The sequence below is a fragment of the Pseudophryne corroboree genome, chromosome 6 (assembly GCF_028390025.1).
Source record: "Pseudophryne corroboree isolate aPseCor3 chromosome 6, aPseCor3.hap2, whole genome shotgun sequence".
Taxonomy (NCBI): domain Eukaryota; kingdom Metazoa; phylum Chordata; class Amphibia; order Anura; family Myobatrachidae; genus Pseudophryne; species Pseudophryne corroboree.
In genome coordinates this window covers 237,274,881-237,292,785 of record NC_086449.1, presented here as the reverse complement: position 1 = coordinate 237,292,785, position 17,905 = coordinate 237,274,881, and the positions used below count along the sequence as shown (strand labels likewise).

Here is a 17,905-nt window from a genome sequence, read left to right as displayed (position 1 = left end):
GACGTGAGAACTTTCTATATTTGAACTTCACCCTTACCACAATAAGAGTTCGCGCTAGACCTTATACTCTTTATAAATTCTATATTTTTTTGCCCTACAGGTGGGCAAAAAAGTTCTTAGCTGCATTCTGTTTTGAAGCACCGATATTTTCCTATACTGTATTGCAGCATAGATACTGTTAAAAAAAAAAAAAAAAAAAGTTTGCGAACTGTCGAAATAAAATATTTGAAAGTTGATGGAGGTGTAGGAATAAAAGCTTGAAGTAGGAAGTGTGTGTGTGCATGCATGCGTGTGTGCGCGTGCGTGTGGTGAAAGATTAATTTAAATGCAGTGTAGGAAAGGGGGTGTGGATCATTGGGTTGATCATAATAGGTTCAAAAGTGTCTAGGTCGATCCCAAAAGGTCGACATACACTAGGTCAACACAGGAAAAAGACATGAGGTTTTTTCATTTATTTTTGTGTTTACTCCGTTAAATGACTGGGACCCCAGTTAGTGCACCGTGTCCACTTGCATGGCGAGTGATCTGCGGGCAGGTTAACACTCCTAATCATAGTCCACGTGGATGGTGAAGTATTTTTGTTTTTAAACTCATATCGACCATTGCTATGTTGACCCTTTGACCATGTTGACCTAGTGCATGTCGACCTAGTTCCTGTCTACCATATTACTGTAGACCTATCATCCATATCCCAAAAAAATCAAATGAATCACTTGAACATGTAATATCCAGTGAAGGGGCTGTAGGGAAGATGGGTGCCCAACATCTGCAAAACTGCACACCTTAACGTCTGTTCCAAATGGGATCCAGTCTCTAGGTCGACAGTAACTATGTCAACACTATCTAGGTCAACCACTATTGGTCGACAGTAACTAGGTCGGCAGGGTCTCTAGGTCGACATGTTCTAGGTCGACAGGTCAAAAGGTCGACATGAGTTTTTCACGATTTTTTTATTTTTTTTAACCTTTTCATACTTAACGATCCAGAATTGGGAACGGGTAACCTGTGCCGAGCGCACCGGTAGCAGAGCGAGGCACCTTGCCCAAAGTCGCTCGCCATGCGAGGGGACACGGTGCACTAATTGGGGTTCCCGGTCGCTCTACTAAGAAAACGACACAAACCCCCCCCCCTTAAAAACTCATGTCGACCTTTTGACCTAGACCCTGTCGACCTAGAGACCCTGTCGGCCACACCCATTCCAAATCTACAGTAACATTAACATTCCATTGCCTCTTCTTGTTCACATTTACATAAATATTACAGTATATCATCCACACTATAACAAAGGCTCCCATAATTATATTTCTCTAACGTCCTAAGTGGATGCTGGGACTCCGTAAGGACCATGGGGATTAGCGGCTCCGCAGGAGACTGGGCACAACTAAAGAAAGCTTTAGGACTACCTGGTGTACACTGGCTCCTCCCACTAAGACCCTCCTCCAGACCTCAGTTAGATTTCTGTGCCCGGCTGAGCTGGATGCACACTAGGGGCTCTCCTGAGCACCTAGAAAGAAAGTATATTTAGGTTTTTTATTTTCAGTGAGATCTGCTGGCAACAGACTCACTGCAGCGAGGGACTAAGGGGAGAAGAAGCGAACTTACCTAACAGGTGGTAGTTTGGGCTTCTTAGGCTACTGGACACCATTAGCTCCAGAGGGATCGACCGCAGGACCCGACCTTGGTGTTCGTTCCCGGAGCCGCGCCGCCGTCCCCCTTACAGAGCCAGAAGCACGAAGAAGGTCCGGAAAATCGGCGGCAGAAGACTTCGGTCTTCACCAAGGTAGCGCACAGCACTGCAGCTGTGCGCCATTGCTCCTCATGTACACCTCACACTTCGGTCACTAATGGGTGCAGGGCGCTGGGGGGGGGGGGCACCCTGAGGGCAATAAATAACACCTTGGCTGGCAAAATATACATCATATATAGTCCCAGAGGCTATATAGATGTAAAATTACCCCTGCCAGTATCACAGAAAAAGCGTGAGAAAGTCAGCCGAAAAGGGGGCGGGGCTTCTCCCTCAGCACACTGGCGCCATTTTCTCTTCACAGTGCAGCTGGAAGACAGCTCCCCAGGCGCTCCCCTGTAGCTTTCAGGCTCAAAGGGTTAAAAAGAGAGGGGGGGCACTAAATTTAGGCGCAATATATGTATACAAGCAGCTATTTGGGGAAAAATCACTCAATTATAGTGTTAATCCCTGCATTATATAGCGCTCTGGTGTGTGCTGGCATACTCTCTCTCGGTCTCCCCAAAGGACTTTGTGGGGTCCTGTCCTCAGTCAGAGCATTCCCTGTGTGTGTGCGGTGTGTCGGTACGGCTGTGTCGACATGTTGGATGAGGAAGGTTACGTGGAGGCGGAGCAGAGGCCGATAAATGGGATGTCGCCCCCTGTGGGGCCGACACCAGAGTGGATGGATAGGTGGAAGGTATTAACCGACAGTGTCAACTCCTTACATAAAAGGCTGGATGACGTAACAGCTGTGGGACAGCCGGCTTCTCAGCCCGCGTCTGCCCAGGCATCTCAAAGGCCATCAGGGGCTCAAAACAACGCCCGTTACCTCAGATAGCAGACACAGATGTCGACACCGAGTCTGACTCCAGTGTCGACGAGGTTGAGACATATACACAATCCACTAGGAACATCCGTTACATGATCTCTGCAATGAAAAATGTGTTACGCATTTTCTGACATGAACCCAAGTACCACATAAAAGGGGTTTTATTTTTGGGGAGAAAAAACAGCCACTGTTTTGTTCCCCCATCAGATGAATGAATGAAGTGTGTAAAGAAGCGTGGTTTCCCCCGATAAGAAACTGGTTATTTCTAAAAAGTTACTGATGGCGTACCCTTTCCCGCCAGAGGATAGGTCACGTTGGGAGATATCCCTTAGGGTGGATAAGGCGCTCACACGTTTGTAAAAAGGTGGCACTGCCGTCTTAGGATACGGCCACCTTGAAGGAACCTGCTGATAAAAAGCAGGAGGCGATCCTGAAGTCTGTATTTACACACTCAGGTTATATACTGAAACCTGCAATTGCCTCAGCATAAATAGTGCTGCTGCAGCGTGGTCTGACACCCTGTCAGATAATATTAATACGCTAAGACAGGGATAATAATATTTGCTAACATTGAGCATATTTAAGACGTTGTCTTATATATAAAGGATGCACAGAGGGATATTTGCCGGCTGGCATCCAGAATTAATGCAATGTCCATTCTGCCAGGAGGGTAGTAGAAACCCGGCAGTGGACAGGTGATGCTGCATTTAAAAGGCACATGGGATTCTGCCTTATAAGGGTGAGGAATTGTTTGGCGATGGTCTCTGGGACCTCGTATCCACAGCAACAGCTGGGAAGAAATTTTTTTACCTCAGGTATCCTCACAAAAGCCTAAAGAAAGCACCGTATTTTCAGGTACAGTCCTTTCGGCTTCAGAAAAGCAAGCGGGTCAAAGGCGCTTCCTTTCTGCGCAGAGACAAGGGAAGAAGGAAAAAGCTGCACCAGTCAGCCAGTTCCAGGATCAAATATCTTCCCTCGCTTCCTCTGAGTCCACCGCATGACGCTGGGGCTCCACAGGTGGAGACAGGTGCGGTGGGGGCGCATCTCGGGAACTGCAGGAATCAGTGGGCTTGCCCACAGGTGGATCCCTAGGTTCTGCAAGTAGTATCACAGGGATGCAGGCTGGAGTTCGAGACGACTCCCCCTCGCCGTTGCCTCACATCAGCCTTGCCTGCTGCCCTCGGAGAAAGGTAGTACTGGCGGCAATTCACAAGCTCTACTTCCAGCAGGTGAAATCAAGGTACCCCTCATTCAACAAGGCCGGGGTTACTATTCCAAAATGTTGTGGTACCGAAACCAGACGATTCGGTGAGACCCATTCTAAAATTGAAATCCTTGAACACTTATATACGAAGGTTCAAGTTCAAAATGGAATCGCTCAGGGCGATTATTGCAAGCCTGGAAAAATTCAGGGTATCACTGGACTTACCTGCATGTCCCTATATACCCTCGTCACCAGGTGTACCTCAAAATTGTGGTACAGGATTGTCATTACCAATTCCAGACGTTGCCGTTGGTCTGTCCCCGGCACCGAGGGTATTTACCAAGGTAATGGCCGAAGTACTTATCCCGTACTTGGACGATCTCCTTATAAAGGCGAGGTCCAGGGAGCAGTTGTTCGTCGGAGTAGCACTATCTCGGGAAGTGCTACAACAGCACGGCTGGATTCTGAATATTCCAAAGTCACTGCTGGTTCCTACGACGCGTCTACTGTTCCTGGGTATGGTTCTGGACACAGAACAGGATAAAAAGGGTTTCTCCCGGAGGAGAAGTCCAAGGAGTTGGCGTCTCTAGACGGAGACCTCCTAATACAAATACAGGTATCGGTGCATCTATGCACGCGAGCCTTGGGAAAGATGGTAGCTTCTTACGAAGAATTTCCATTCGCCAAGTCCCATGCAAGGATCTTCCAGTGGGATCTGTTGGACAAGTGGTCCGGGTCGCATTCTCAGATGCATCGGTTGATAACCCTGTCTCCAAGGGCCAGGGTGTCGCTGTGGTGGTGACTACACATCTTCTAGGGGGGCGCAGATTCGGCATACAGGACTGGGTCCTGGTGACCACGGATGCCAGCCTTCAAGGCTGGGGGGCAGTCACACAGGGAAGAAACTTCCAAGGCCTATGGAAAAGTCAGGAGACTTCCCTACACATAAATGTTCTGGAACTTTGGGCCATTTACAATGCCCTAAGTCAGGCTAGACCCCTGCTTCAACACCGGCCGGTGCTGATCCAGTCAGACAACATCACGGCGGTCGCTCATGTAAACCGACAGGGCGGCACAAGAAGCAGGATGGCGATGGCAGAAGCCACAAGGATTCTCCAATGGGCGGAAAATCATGTGTTAGCACTGTCAGCAGTGTTCATTCCCAGAGTGGACAACTGAGAACTTTCTCAGCAGACACGACCTCCACCCGAGAGAGCGGGGACTTCATCCAGAAGTCTTCCAAATGATTGTACACCGTGGGGAAAGGCCACAGGTGGACAGGATGGCGTCCCGCCTCAACAAAAAGCTACAAAGATATTGCGCCAGGTCAAGGGACCTTCAGGCGATAGCTGTAGACGCTCCGGTAACACCGTGGGTGTACCAGTCGGTGTATGTGTTCCCTTCTCTGCCTCTCATACCCAGGGTAATGAGAATAATAAGAAGGAGAGGAGTAAGAACTATACTCATTGGTCCGGGTGGCCAAGAAGAGCTTGGTACCCAGAACTCCAAGAAATGATCTCAGAGGACCCATGGCCTCTGCCGCTCAGACAGGACCTGCTGCAGCAGGGGGCCTGTCTGTTCCAAGACGTACCGCGGCTGCGTTTGACGGCATGGCGGTTGAACGCCGGATCCTGAAGGAAAAGGGCATTCCGGAGGAAGTTATCCCTACGCTATTTAAAGCTAGAAAAGAAGTGAACGCAAACCATTATCACCGCATATGGCGGTAATATGTTGCGTGCTGTGAGGCCAGTAAGGCCCAAAAGGAGGAATTTCAGCTAGGTCGTTTTCTGCACTTCCTACAAGTCAGAGGTGACTATGGGCCTAAAATTGGGTTCCATTAAGGTCCAGATTTCGGCTCTATCGATTTTCTTCCAAAATAGAACTGGCTTCACTGCCAGAAGTTCAGACTTTTGTTAAGGGAGTGCTGCATAGTCAGCCCCCGTTTGTGCCTCCAGTGGCACCGTGGGATCTCAACGTAGTGTTGGATTTCCTGAAGTCGCATTGAGTTGAGCCACTTAAATCCGTGGAGCTATAATACCTCACGTGGAAAGTGGTCATGCTGTGGGCCGTGGCGTCGGCCAGGCGTGTATCAGAATTGGCGGCTTTGTCATACAAATGCCCTTATCTGTATTCTATATGGATAAGGTGGAATTGAGGACTCGTTCCCAATTCCTTCCTAAGGTGGTATCAGTTTTTCATGTGAACCAACCTATTGTGGTGCCTGCGGCTACTTGGGACTTGGAGGATTCCAAGTTTTCTGGACGTAGTCAGGGCCCTGAAAAGTATATGTTTCCAGGATGGCTGGAGTCAGGAAAACTGACTCGCTATTTATCCTGTATGCACCCAACAAGCTGGGTGCTCCTGCTTCTAAGCAGACTATTGCTCGCTGGATCTGTAGCACGATTCAACTTGCACATTCTGCGGCTGGAATGCCGCACCCTAAATCTGTGAAAGCCCATTCCACGAGGAAAGTGGGCTCTACTTGGGCGGCTGCCCGAGGGGTCTCGGCTTTACAAATTTGCCGAGCTGTTACTTGGTCGGGTTAAAACACTCTTGCAAGAGTCTACAAGTTTGATACCCTGGCTGAGGAGGACCTAGAGTTTGCTCATTCGGTGCTGCAGAGTCATCCGCACTCTCCCGCCCGTTTGGGAGCTTTGGTATAATCCCCATGGTCCTTACGGAGTCCCAGCATCCACTTAGGACTCACCGGTAAATCTATTTCTCGTAGTCCGTAGTGGATGCTGGGCGCCCATCCCAAGTGCGGATTGTCTGCAATACTTGTATATAGTTATTGCCTAACTAAAGGGTTATTGTTGAGCCATCTGTTGAGAGGCTCAGTTGTTATCATACTGTTAACTGGGTATAGTATCACGAGTTATACGGTGTGATTGGTGTGGCTGGTATGAGTCTTACCCGGGATTCAAAATCCTTCCTTATTGTGTCAGCTCTTCCGGGCACAGTATCCTAACTGAGGTCTGGAGGAGGGTCTTAGTGGGAGGAGCCAGTGCACACCAGGTAGTCCTAAAGCTTTCTTTAGTTGTGCCCAGTCTCCTGCGGAGCCGCTAATCCCCATGGTCCTTACGGAGTCCCAGCATCCACTACGGACTACGAGAAATAGATTTACCGGTGAGTAAAATCTTATTTTTCCATTACAAGTACACGTTTCATTAAAATTGAAAAGTTTTATAGTTTAACATAATAAAAAAAAAAAATATATATATATATATATATATATAACTGTTCTCCAGTGGAACTGCTTGTGACTTGTAGCTAAAGCATATAAAGTTTAAATCCATTATTTATTGAGTATTCCATAAGAGGACAACTTGTCAGCACACTAAACGCTATTATTAGCCATTTTCATTGATATGTGCAGACGAGCAGTGAACTGTTGCCTCTGCATGCCTCTTTAATGCCTCGTATATATTTACTTCTTACGCGAATGCTACAGCTGAATGAAGGAGATGCTGAGCATTTGTTAGTTTAGTTTGAGAACATCAAGAGAGCTCATTATATCATAGAAGAAGTCACGCATGGAAGTCGACCAGCTACATAACCATGAGAATAAATAATGGCATTTATATTAGAGCAGAAAACACAACTGAAGTCATTCAAAAATAAATTTGATGGTATCTCGTTCTTTGTTGAACGTTAGAGAGTCTTTGATATACAGACCCCTCTATGGCATTTTCCCTGTGTTTTAATTCTTTCCGTGGCCGAAAGCAATCCTGTGTAAATAAGTGATCACTGTGATGTCTGAAATGCTGTTTCAGCTTGAAAACAGATGTTATCTCTGTGGCACTTGGTTTATTGTGTTATGGTCTATGGCAACCCAAGTTCTGTACTGCCCTCCAGATCCAAATTCCAAATCCAAATTCTAATCTAGATAACCCAACAGCAGTTTTGTCTCTGCCTCTTAATTTTTTTATTTTTACTATACTACATTACGACCATAAACATAAAGTTTCACTAAATGACTCCGACACATTTTGGAATATTAATATATAAGAGTATGATTACATTTACATACCTGCCGTACAACTCCTTTTTACAGTTCGATAGCAGTGTTTGTTATAATCACTTATTTTACAGTTGTAATAACCCAGGCTAAATTAATTAATCACTTGAATTCTGAAAAAAAAAGGGGTAATTTTGGATCGGTAATGGGTCATTACTATTGGTCGACATGGAAAAGGTCGACACAAGTTTTTTGTTTTTTTTAAATGGTGTTTTCTTCGTAAAGTGACGGGGAAACCCAATTAGTGCACCGTGTCCCTTCGCATGGCTTGCTTCCCTCGCCATGCTTCCGGCAAGGTGCCACGCTCCACTGCGCTCGGCACAGGTTACTATTCCCAATCGTAGTCCACGTGGATCGTAAAGTGTGAAAAAGTTTTAAAAAAATAATGGAAAAACGCATGTCGACCTTTTTCCATGGCGACCTAGTGACCATGTCGACCTAATGCATGTTGACCAATAGTGGTCGACCTAATGACGGTATCCCTTTGGATCATATGAAGTGGGGAAAAAGAAAACATCCTTTTTAACACACTCTGAAAAAGAGAAAAAGCGTGTGTGTGTGTGTGTGTGTGTGTGTGTGTGTGTGTGTGTGTGTGTGTGTGTGTGTGTGTGTGTGTGTGTGTGTGTGTGTGTCCGTGTCCGTGTCCAGAGTCTGGCATGACTGTTCCTGGCCAGGACCCAGAAAGGCTATAGGCCTGTGTGTGTAGAGAACAAATACCTTTATTTTTAAGAAACAAAAAACCCCACATTACCTGAATTCTGCTGCTCCTCAATAGATTGACTTACGGATTCCTAAGAAGATCACAGGAATTGTGACACAGGGTGCCAAAGACTTTGGAAATATTCAGTACGTGGAAGCGTTTAAAGTAGCCTACAGTGACAATGGCTCCACCTGGATTGTGTATCAAGATAGCAGGACAAAAACTGATAAGGTACCTCTTTCCTGTTGCTTCATATTATAGAATGCAGAATAAATATAAAGCCTTCTTATTAACATTCATATAGCGCCAGCATATTCTATAGCCCCTTACACTTGGCTTAATATACTGCTGAAAGGGTCACCCAAACCTAAAATATGATTTTAAACCTATATAAAAACATCACATGAAAGTGGCCTCACCATCGCCTAATCTAAGGTGTTTGATTTAGTATCTGACCGAATTTCCACTGTGCTGTGAGTAAAGCCCTGAGTGGTAGTAGGCTTATTATCAAGTTATTTTATGATGTTACACAGGCCTGGCAACAAATCTTGTTTTTCCCGTCGGTTCCTAAAATGCCCCATTACAAGTGCTCCCAGTTCCTAAAATGCCATCCAGACTCAATGTGGTCTAATCGTGAAGCAATGTAAAGTGTGGCGAAGTGAACCAGTGGAGAAGTTGCCCATGGCAACCAATCAGCATTAAAGTAACATTTTCAATTTGCATATTATAAAATTATACAGATCAGCTGATTGGTTGCCATGGGCAACTTCTCCACTCTTTTCACTGCATCATGAATAGACCCCATTGTCACTTACCTTTGATGGCAGCTGGCAGATCCTACACACTGGCTCTCCTGGGCTGTGTCCCTGGCAGGCTGCAGCAAGGGTCTTGTGGGATTGATGATGTCATCTCATAGGACCTTTAGCTATGCAACACCTGCAGCAAGGTGTTACAACATAAAGGCCTGCCCCGTAGTGGTGAGGCTACATCAGTAAAACCATGCAGGCAGGTTATAATTTGGAATCTCGGAGGCACGATACATGTGCCCACTTTGTACCCCTCTGTCTTCAGGCAAGATGCTGCATAATTCTGTAAAATTCTATGTTGTTTCTGTGTTTATTTTTTAATTAATGAACAGTGAGACGGTTTATAGTTTTGGGTTAACTGGTTAAATATAGCCTTTTGTGTATAGTCTTTCTATCTTTATATTACTTACTTGGTATTTTACAACATTTTGTAAGTGGCTAGAAGTTGCTGCTGCACTGAATTAGAAATTCTAAATAATTCCAATTTGTTACACTGTATGCAGAAATCATAACTTGTTCTACCAATAAAAATCACTTGAAAGCAATAACACACCGGTAGACGTACATGTTCAATTTGAGTGATATCGCTAACATGGCTGTAGCCTTGTTTACGTTCATATGGACAGACATTTGGTTGAAGCAAGCACAATACTGGTTCTAATCCCATTTTTTTAAAAACAAATTTGTTTATTTAACATTTTATGGTCAGAATCAGTGGAGCCTAATTTGCATACATCATTTGATATGTGCTGATTTTTATTTTGCTGTCTTACAGGTGTTCCTTGGAAATAATGACAACTACTCCCACAAAAAGAACATCTTCAGTCCGCCATTTACAGCTCGTTATGTGCGTATTCTTCCTCAGTCCTGGCATGAACGAATCACACTGCGAATGGAGCTACTTGGTTGCGACAATTAATTTGATAACTGGATGACCATAAGAATTGTAGTCACTGGTCCTCATTCATAGATTGGAGTAAATACGGCTAAACCATGCATTCTGTATGTTAACAAAGCAGCATTGCTCTGAGCTAGGATGTGTGCAACGCCCTCCCTTATGTCCAGGATTGTACCTTCTAGCTAGTTTTACTCCTAACTGTAAGTGATGCCCAAAGTAATCATTCTCCCCAGTCATTGCACCAAGCAAGTGCTGTCAGTGTATCAGGGAGGCTCAGTGTAAGCATTTTATAATGTGCCGAGCAGATCTCCCTACAACACACATTAGGATACTATATTGGGATTTTGTACTGCTCACCTAAAGTCATTTTAATTAAATCATAATTCCCAAGATAGCTGTATTGACATACGTAGAGTGATTTATTTTCCCACCGTTATGATATTTGTGAGTGCTGTAATAAATGTTGTTGTGGGGGGAAGGGGGGGGGGGGTGTTTTTAGCTTGTTTGTTTTTTGTGTTCTATTATTTTATTTTTTTACGTTTGTTTGCAACCAGTTCAGTATTTTGAAGCTTTAATGTGCACTGTTTCTCTAACACGAAGTTGCTACTCTGACCACTAGAAGAGCAACATACAGTCCTATATTTCAGTATTAAGTCCCATTGCACATTCCGGGTGCTTATCATTTTGTTTTGTAAAGAGTTGGTTACCAGCACTCCTGTTATACTGTCACTTTACTCCATGCACTCTGCAATATGGAGCCAACTGGGGGCTTTACTGTTGGGTGTTCACACAAGAGAATAGAATTGTCCCTGACTGCTGTAGAATCACTGTTGTCCATACACTCCATCCAATTGCCCACAAATGACATCTTGAGTTCTCTTACATCATAGTTTCAGAAGTAGAAATTACCCTTTATATAAAGCAGAGGGATTTTTTTTTCTCCCAAACAAGCTACATTTTTATATAGTTCTTTTCATGCCACTAGTTTGTACAATGTGTGCAATTCATTACATTAGATTTGTTTTTTTTGTTTTTCTTTGACCATTAATGGATCTAATTGGGCTAATTTGAGTGTTTACTGTTCACACTAATAGACCCCACATAATAATTTTCTAAAGAGAATTTGTGTTTCATTAGACTTCACCTGTCACTTATATTGGCAAAATACAGTGATAGTAGACTGTGGGGTAAATTTACTAAGGTGGGAGTTTGTTTTAGAACTGGTGATGTTGCCCATACCAACCAATTAGATTCTCTCTATTATCTTCTAGAAGCAGCTAGATAAATGTTAAATAGAATTTGACTGGTTGCTTTGAACAACATCACCAGTTGTAAAAAGAAAACTCCCACCTTAGTAAATTTAGCCCTGTGAGTGCAAATTCCAGTCTGCACTTCACTGTCACTCTGTCCTTTTACACGAGCTCAGATATTGCATCTCTTCTCTACATACCTGTTGTACATAAAGAAAACCAGAAAGTAGGAATAGTGAAGACTGGTACATTTGTAATGTCTTTTATTATATTTTAAATATGACTTCAAATTTGGGAAAATCCAATTATCCAGAAACCCCATTTAGATCTCAAACCTATATGTACAAATTTGTGGATTGTAAATTATCTCAGTTTACATGATTGTTTTTTGTGATTTAATATGTCTTAGGGCTGTGGGATATATGTAACGTTTAAGAAAATAATCTTCAAAATTATTAATATATGACTTCTTATTATCCAGGTATTGACAATGTACGAATTATAGCTGAATGTAAATAGGTTTACAGCTGCATTGTGGAAGTTATTGTACATTAATGTGTAGTGCTGTAGCTGCTTACAATTGGTGAGGCGCTATATAGATACATGACGAGGTGGAACCAATTTATCCATCAAGACTTCAGTGTTTCTGCCTGTAAATTACCTAATGTCCTGGGACATAATTAGCCCTGGTGTCACATTAAAATTATTATGAAAACCTTCAAACAAATGTGATATGCTGTATTTCCATATTGGGGCCGGGTGTGCGTAGTTATCTGGAATGTGTGACCAGGCAAATCGATAATATACCTCTACTCCCTGCAGCACTATAGGGATGCTATAGCTCTCTGCTCCCTGCAGCACTATGGGGACATTATAACTCACTACTCACTGTAGGTATACTACAGCTCTTTGCCCCCTGCAGCATTATAGGGATCACAACTCACTGTAGGTATACTACAGCTCTCTGCTCCCTGCAGCATTATAGGGACATCACAACTCACTACTCACTGTAGAGGTATACTACAGCTCTCTGCTCCCTGCAGCATTATAGGTACATTACAAGTCACTACTCACTGTAGAGGTATACTACAGCTCTCTGCTCCCTGCAGCATTATAGGGACATCACAACTCACTACTCACTGTAGGTTTACTGCAGCTCTCTACTCTCTGCAGCACTGTAGGGATATTACAAGTCACTACTCACTGTAGGTATACTACAGCTCTCTGCTCCCTGCAGCATTATAGGTACATTACAAGTCACTACTCACTGTAAGTATACTACAGCTCTCTACTCCCTGCAGCACTATTGGTATGCTACAGTTCTCTACTGTCTGCAACACTGTAGGGACATTACAAGTCTCTACTCACTGTAAGGATATTAACCACTTAACTGTCATGGTCAGATCACATGTGACAGCACCGCCCCACTGTTTCTCCCAGTTTTTGATGACTAGATCCGTTCTGCAGATGTGCATAATGTAATATTTAAATATTAAAAAAAAAAACTTTTTTAACTATATTAAAATAAAAACTAAAAACAATTGTATGAACGGTTTTGAAGGGAAAAATCGTCAGTTAAGAGGATAAAGGTCTACTTCCTGCAGCACTATATGGATACTACAGCTCTCTACTTCATGCAGCACTATAGGGATACTAGAGCTCTCCCTGCAGTACTGTAGGCTTGCTAAAGTTTTCTACTTAATGCAGCACTATAGGTATATTACAGCTATCAACTTCCTGCAGCACTATAGGGACATTACAGCTCTGTGCTCCCTGCAGTTCTATGTGGATATTACAGTACTCTGCTTCCTGCTACTACAGGGTGTCCCTAAAGTCTAGACACAGAGTTATTGCATTGAGTTCATTTAAATCTTGCAATGCGCATCAACCTTTGCATCACAAATCATGGAAATCATATTGAAGATGTTATTTGTTAATATTCCAATTATATAAAATGTTGTTGTAAATTTCATTCATTTCAGTTCTTGAAAATATGCATTTTTAGCCTATGTGTCCAGACTTTAGGGACACCCTGTACAGCTGTCTGCTCCCTGCAGTACTATAAGGATACTACAGCTGTCTGATCCCTGCAGTACTATAAGGATACTACAGCTGTCTGATCCCCGCAGTACTATAAGGATACCACAGCTCTGTACTTCATGCAGCACTATAGGGATAGGTTACTATAGCTCTCTACTCCCTGAAGCACTGTAGGCTTACAAAAGCTCTTTTCTTAATGCAGCACTATAGGGACATTATAACTCTCTACTCACTGTAGGGAAACTACAGCTCTCCACTCCCTGCAGTACTATAAGGATACTACAGCTCTCTGCTTCCTGCAGCGCTACAGGGACACTACAACTCTCTGTAGGGCATTAGTACAGTACATTGAAAGATAAAAATACATGTACTTTTTTTGTTATATTACATTTACTGGGTGAAGACTTGTGTCAACAGCGTGACTTGTATTTACTCTACTAATTGAAAACATTTGGAGGTCAGGAAGGATAGGAAGAGCCGGAGTGATATGCTGCAAGGGTTTCCAGATGAGCGATACTGCTAGTTCCAGAGCCATTGGCTTTTGTGTATGTTCTATAACTTCCCTAGCCCCAGAGTGACACACAATTCAGCTTTTTGGTCTTTTGGGGGATGGCTCTGATTGTTGCCAAAGCATGCATGGTAAACTTTGGGATTACAGTACAACATAAGAGCAACTCTAATGGTCATAAATCAGGTGCAGATGTTTTTTAGGACTCTATACGCTAGTTAAAACAATAGTGTATTTATTGCGTTGCTTAGTGTGTAGAAACACAACAGTCCTCTTGAGCACCATTTGCATGCTGTGACTTTACAAAAGATGCTGACGTAAGGAATGATTTGTTAAATGGGTATATTTTAACCCCAGCTTAATGGACCTGGGATCTGTATTCACTTCCAACACCCAAATTAGCCAATCTGCTTGTCATTTGATGCAACAGTCCTGGCAACCTGGTGTAGAATGTACTCCAAACTTCACTCCGAACAGTATGCTTGTGCATGCCAGTCTGTAATCTATTGCCAGCTAGGTTTTATTTTTCTGAGGTATTTAGTTTTACTTTATTAATCACATATTTATTAAATAACTTGCTAATTCCTTCTCTTTTATTATTCCATATCTCACCATGTTAGTTCCAGCTAGTTTAGACATTTTATTTTGTCAGTTGATACACTAATGAAACTGTGGAGATCCCCATTCAGCATTGAATAGAAGTCTGCATATGTGTTTTACAGAGCTGCTATTAGAATAACGGGAACAGCAGGACTATGATAATGTAACGTGCTGGCATTCTTTAACATTTACCTGATTGTTTAATGACAAGATCACGTAAGGAAAAACTCCATTGGGTTCTAATAAGCACATATTCTTGCGTCATATATTGGAGAAAAGTTGATGTTCTATATGAATTCTCAGCATTCCCTTTGGGAATGATTCCTCTAAAACACAAAGCTGTTCCCTTTTCTGGCCAATGTGCAACTCATTGAACTTATGTTGAAAGAATAATTAGGTATCTGTCAGTAGTGTGGAAGTTTAGTCATATTAAGATTAGAACTGCTTTTTTTTTTTTATATGACAGAGTAATAAGCAAGAGGTGCAATTACCAAGCTGGGATGGGGTCCACTACTTTGAAGTCAGAGTTCTCTTGTTCCCCATGGCTGATTTTCAAAAATCTGGTGCCCCTGGAAAGAGGGGACCCTCAGCTATCAGCCTAGCGCCCTTATACACCTGGGGCCCTTGGGCAAGAGCCCATTGAGCCCATATGAAAAGACGGCCCTGCTCCCAACTTTAATAAATCTGCGCCTTTGTTTTTATTCATCTTAAATACACATTGCCCTGTATTTCTGTACTTTGATTAATTTAATTGCACATTTTTCAGTGTAATTAATTTAAATCTGTTTACAGTCTATAATCCTCCAACAATCACAGATGGAAACGTGACTCTATTATTGAGACTTTGTAGACTGAAGAGCATATCTGGAAAACTTGCTATCAATAATTTCTGGTACAACCACTGACTTTTGTAAAGTGCAGGGTTACTTTGTAATGCTCATGAATGGGATCAGTACAGTTTAGTTACACTCAGTAAAATAATTTTTATTGGTTGACGTCAGGCCTGTGCTGGATATAGTATTTGATTACAGTGCTACAATGTTAATATTTCCTCTTGGGAATAAGTGCGTTCATTGCAGTAATGTTTGTCAGATATATTATATGTAGTTAATCAGATAGTTTTGTGTTACCGGTAGGATTGTTCTGCTGATGCGGATCTAGTTCCCTGATTATGGTGATGATCTAATGTGTTTTTGTTTGGATTATAATGCATATATTTTACAGCATGACTGATTTCACATCTACTTGCTTTCGCCTACAGTACATTTAGCAGAACATCATGAAATTATCAACCAATGTTTTTAGTGTAAATTACAGATGTCACAATAAAGAGCTACATTATGCTATCCATTGAGAAAAATCTAGAATGGTTTTATAAATACATTTAAATAAAAGATTAACCTTTCTCTACATAAGAATAATGGGGGTCCCTTCCTCCTGACTAGGGTATTTGTGATGTAATCGAGTCTTAAGAAAGGACGTTCCGCAACGTTTGACACACTTTACAACACATCATCATTCTGTCCCCTCGTTCGACCTTCATGATATTTTAAAAAACTTTTTAGCGATTTATTAAAGTTTCTCTCTGCCACACGAACAATAGTTGAAACAATTATATGATGCAATGGGAGGTAGGACTGTGTTGTGGGGAAACTTATGCACACTGTGCACTGGGATTAAGATGCCGGTGCAAAAAAAAAAAAATTGCGCATAGTGTATTGCCTTCGTTTTGTGGAAGGTCCCAAGGACAGGGTCTCCGTCTGCCGACAGATATTTCCTGGCCTCTTGGATGGCACTGCAGCGGCCAGACTGCATGGCCTCATGGGTCACACAGCCGGCTGATGGTGTCGCAAGTAATCCGACGCTGCGTCCCCTGGCACAGCACCAGATCACACATGCATGCAGGAGGCAGTTACTTATACCAAACACCCCCTGCTGCATTAGCATATCTGAGCATTGCTGCTGCTTCCAAGTATGCAGCAGTGATGCTCAATCCAACCACATGTGGATCAGGCCCACTGGGGGGAGATTTATCAAAGCTCGGAGAGAGATAAAATATCTGCTCCTACTGTAAAGTGACAGAAGCTGATTGGTTAGTATTTTATTTCTCTCCACTTTATCTCTCTCTGAGCTTTGATAAATCTCCCCCTCAGCTTTAGTTATTCCTACTAAGAGCACAATTTCAGCAGGGATTTTCCTGGTACAAGGATGGAAAGGCTCCTGCTATTCAGGTGAATACTATATACTGTAAGTAAAAAAAAAAAAAAAGTTCTTTAAAAGTGACATAAATAAGTGAACCCTATTACTGAGAATTATTTTCTAATTGAATACTTGTTAAGTAGCCATCTAGCATTCGTTCTTGTGTGTTCCGTAATGCCTCATACAGTGTTTCACTTGTTTTACCTGATTTAGCTGCTACAGTATTGAACATGTATATTGCTTCCGTGGTTTGCAGCCACTACATTACCTTGCTGAGGTAGAGAATCTACAGAAATGTACAAGTGCTCAGTCAAAACAAATATAAATTCACCTACGATTATGTAAAAGTAAATCACTGGGCCTGATCTAGAAAACCGCGCAAGGGAGCGTATTCTGTTTTAGCTGAATACTCTGGATGTAATCATTTACTTACTATGATACAAGATGCACATGCCACCTTTTTGGTTCTCTTATAATAATAAAATCACTGACAAATTAAACTGGGTTTTTTTTTTTTTATTGCTTTTTGGTCAAAGGTTTTTAGTGGTTATTGGAGAACACTCATTGCAGTCACAGCAAAGCTCTTGTAGTCCCTTAGTAAATGTAAAGATCCAGTACACAAGTATAATGCATATGCAGACTACAGATGTGTCCTCCTACATCTAGCCTCAATACGCCACACAGCAATATGCCTAGAACGAGTGAGCTGACTGGTCAGTGCCACTATACTAATGTTGGGCGTCTTTTTTTGACAAAAATGCATCTTAATCACAACGCAATGTGACTAGGATTCACCGGGAGACTGTGCTAATTAATTTGCTATGTGACACTTGTATATCTGTGTGTGACTGAGTCTGTATACACAGCACAACGAAAATAAGATTTTAAACCTACCGGTAAATCTTTTTCTCCTAGTCTGTAGAGGATGCTGGGGACTCCGTAAGGACCATGGGGTATAGACGGGCTCTGCAGTAGACATGGGCACCTATAAAGAACTTTTACTATGGGTGTGCACTGGCTCCTCCCTCTATGCCCCTCCTCCAGACCTCAGTTAGAGAACTGTGCCCAGAGAAGATAGGTTAACAAAATCCTTTCCTCATATTGTCTAAGGGCAAGAGTCATACCAG

At 42.7% G+C, this 17,905-nt stretch overlaps 1 protein-coding gene across 2 annotated transcripts in view; it reads left to right on the top strand.

Moving 5' to 3' along the window:
- MFGE8 (milk fat globule EGF and factor V/VIII domain containing) overlaps nt 1-17,278 on the top strand; it is an 87,926-nt gene extending 70,648 nt beyond the window's left edge. For both annotated transcript variants that reach the window (XM_063925779.1, XM_063925780.1), the window contains exons 9-10: nt 8,553-8,708; nt 10,059-17,278. In XM_063925779.1, coding sequence (XP_063781849.1) covers nt 8,553-8,708; nt 10,059-10,202 — 300 coding nt within the window. In that variant the 3' untranslated portion in view covers nt 10,203-17,278. The remainder of the gene's footprint in view (nt 1-8,552; nt 8,709-10,058) is intronic.
- The last annotated feature ends 627 nt before the right edge of the window (nt 17,279-17,905 follow it).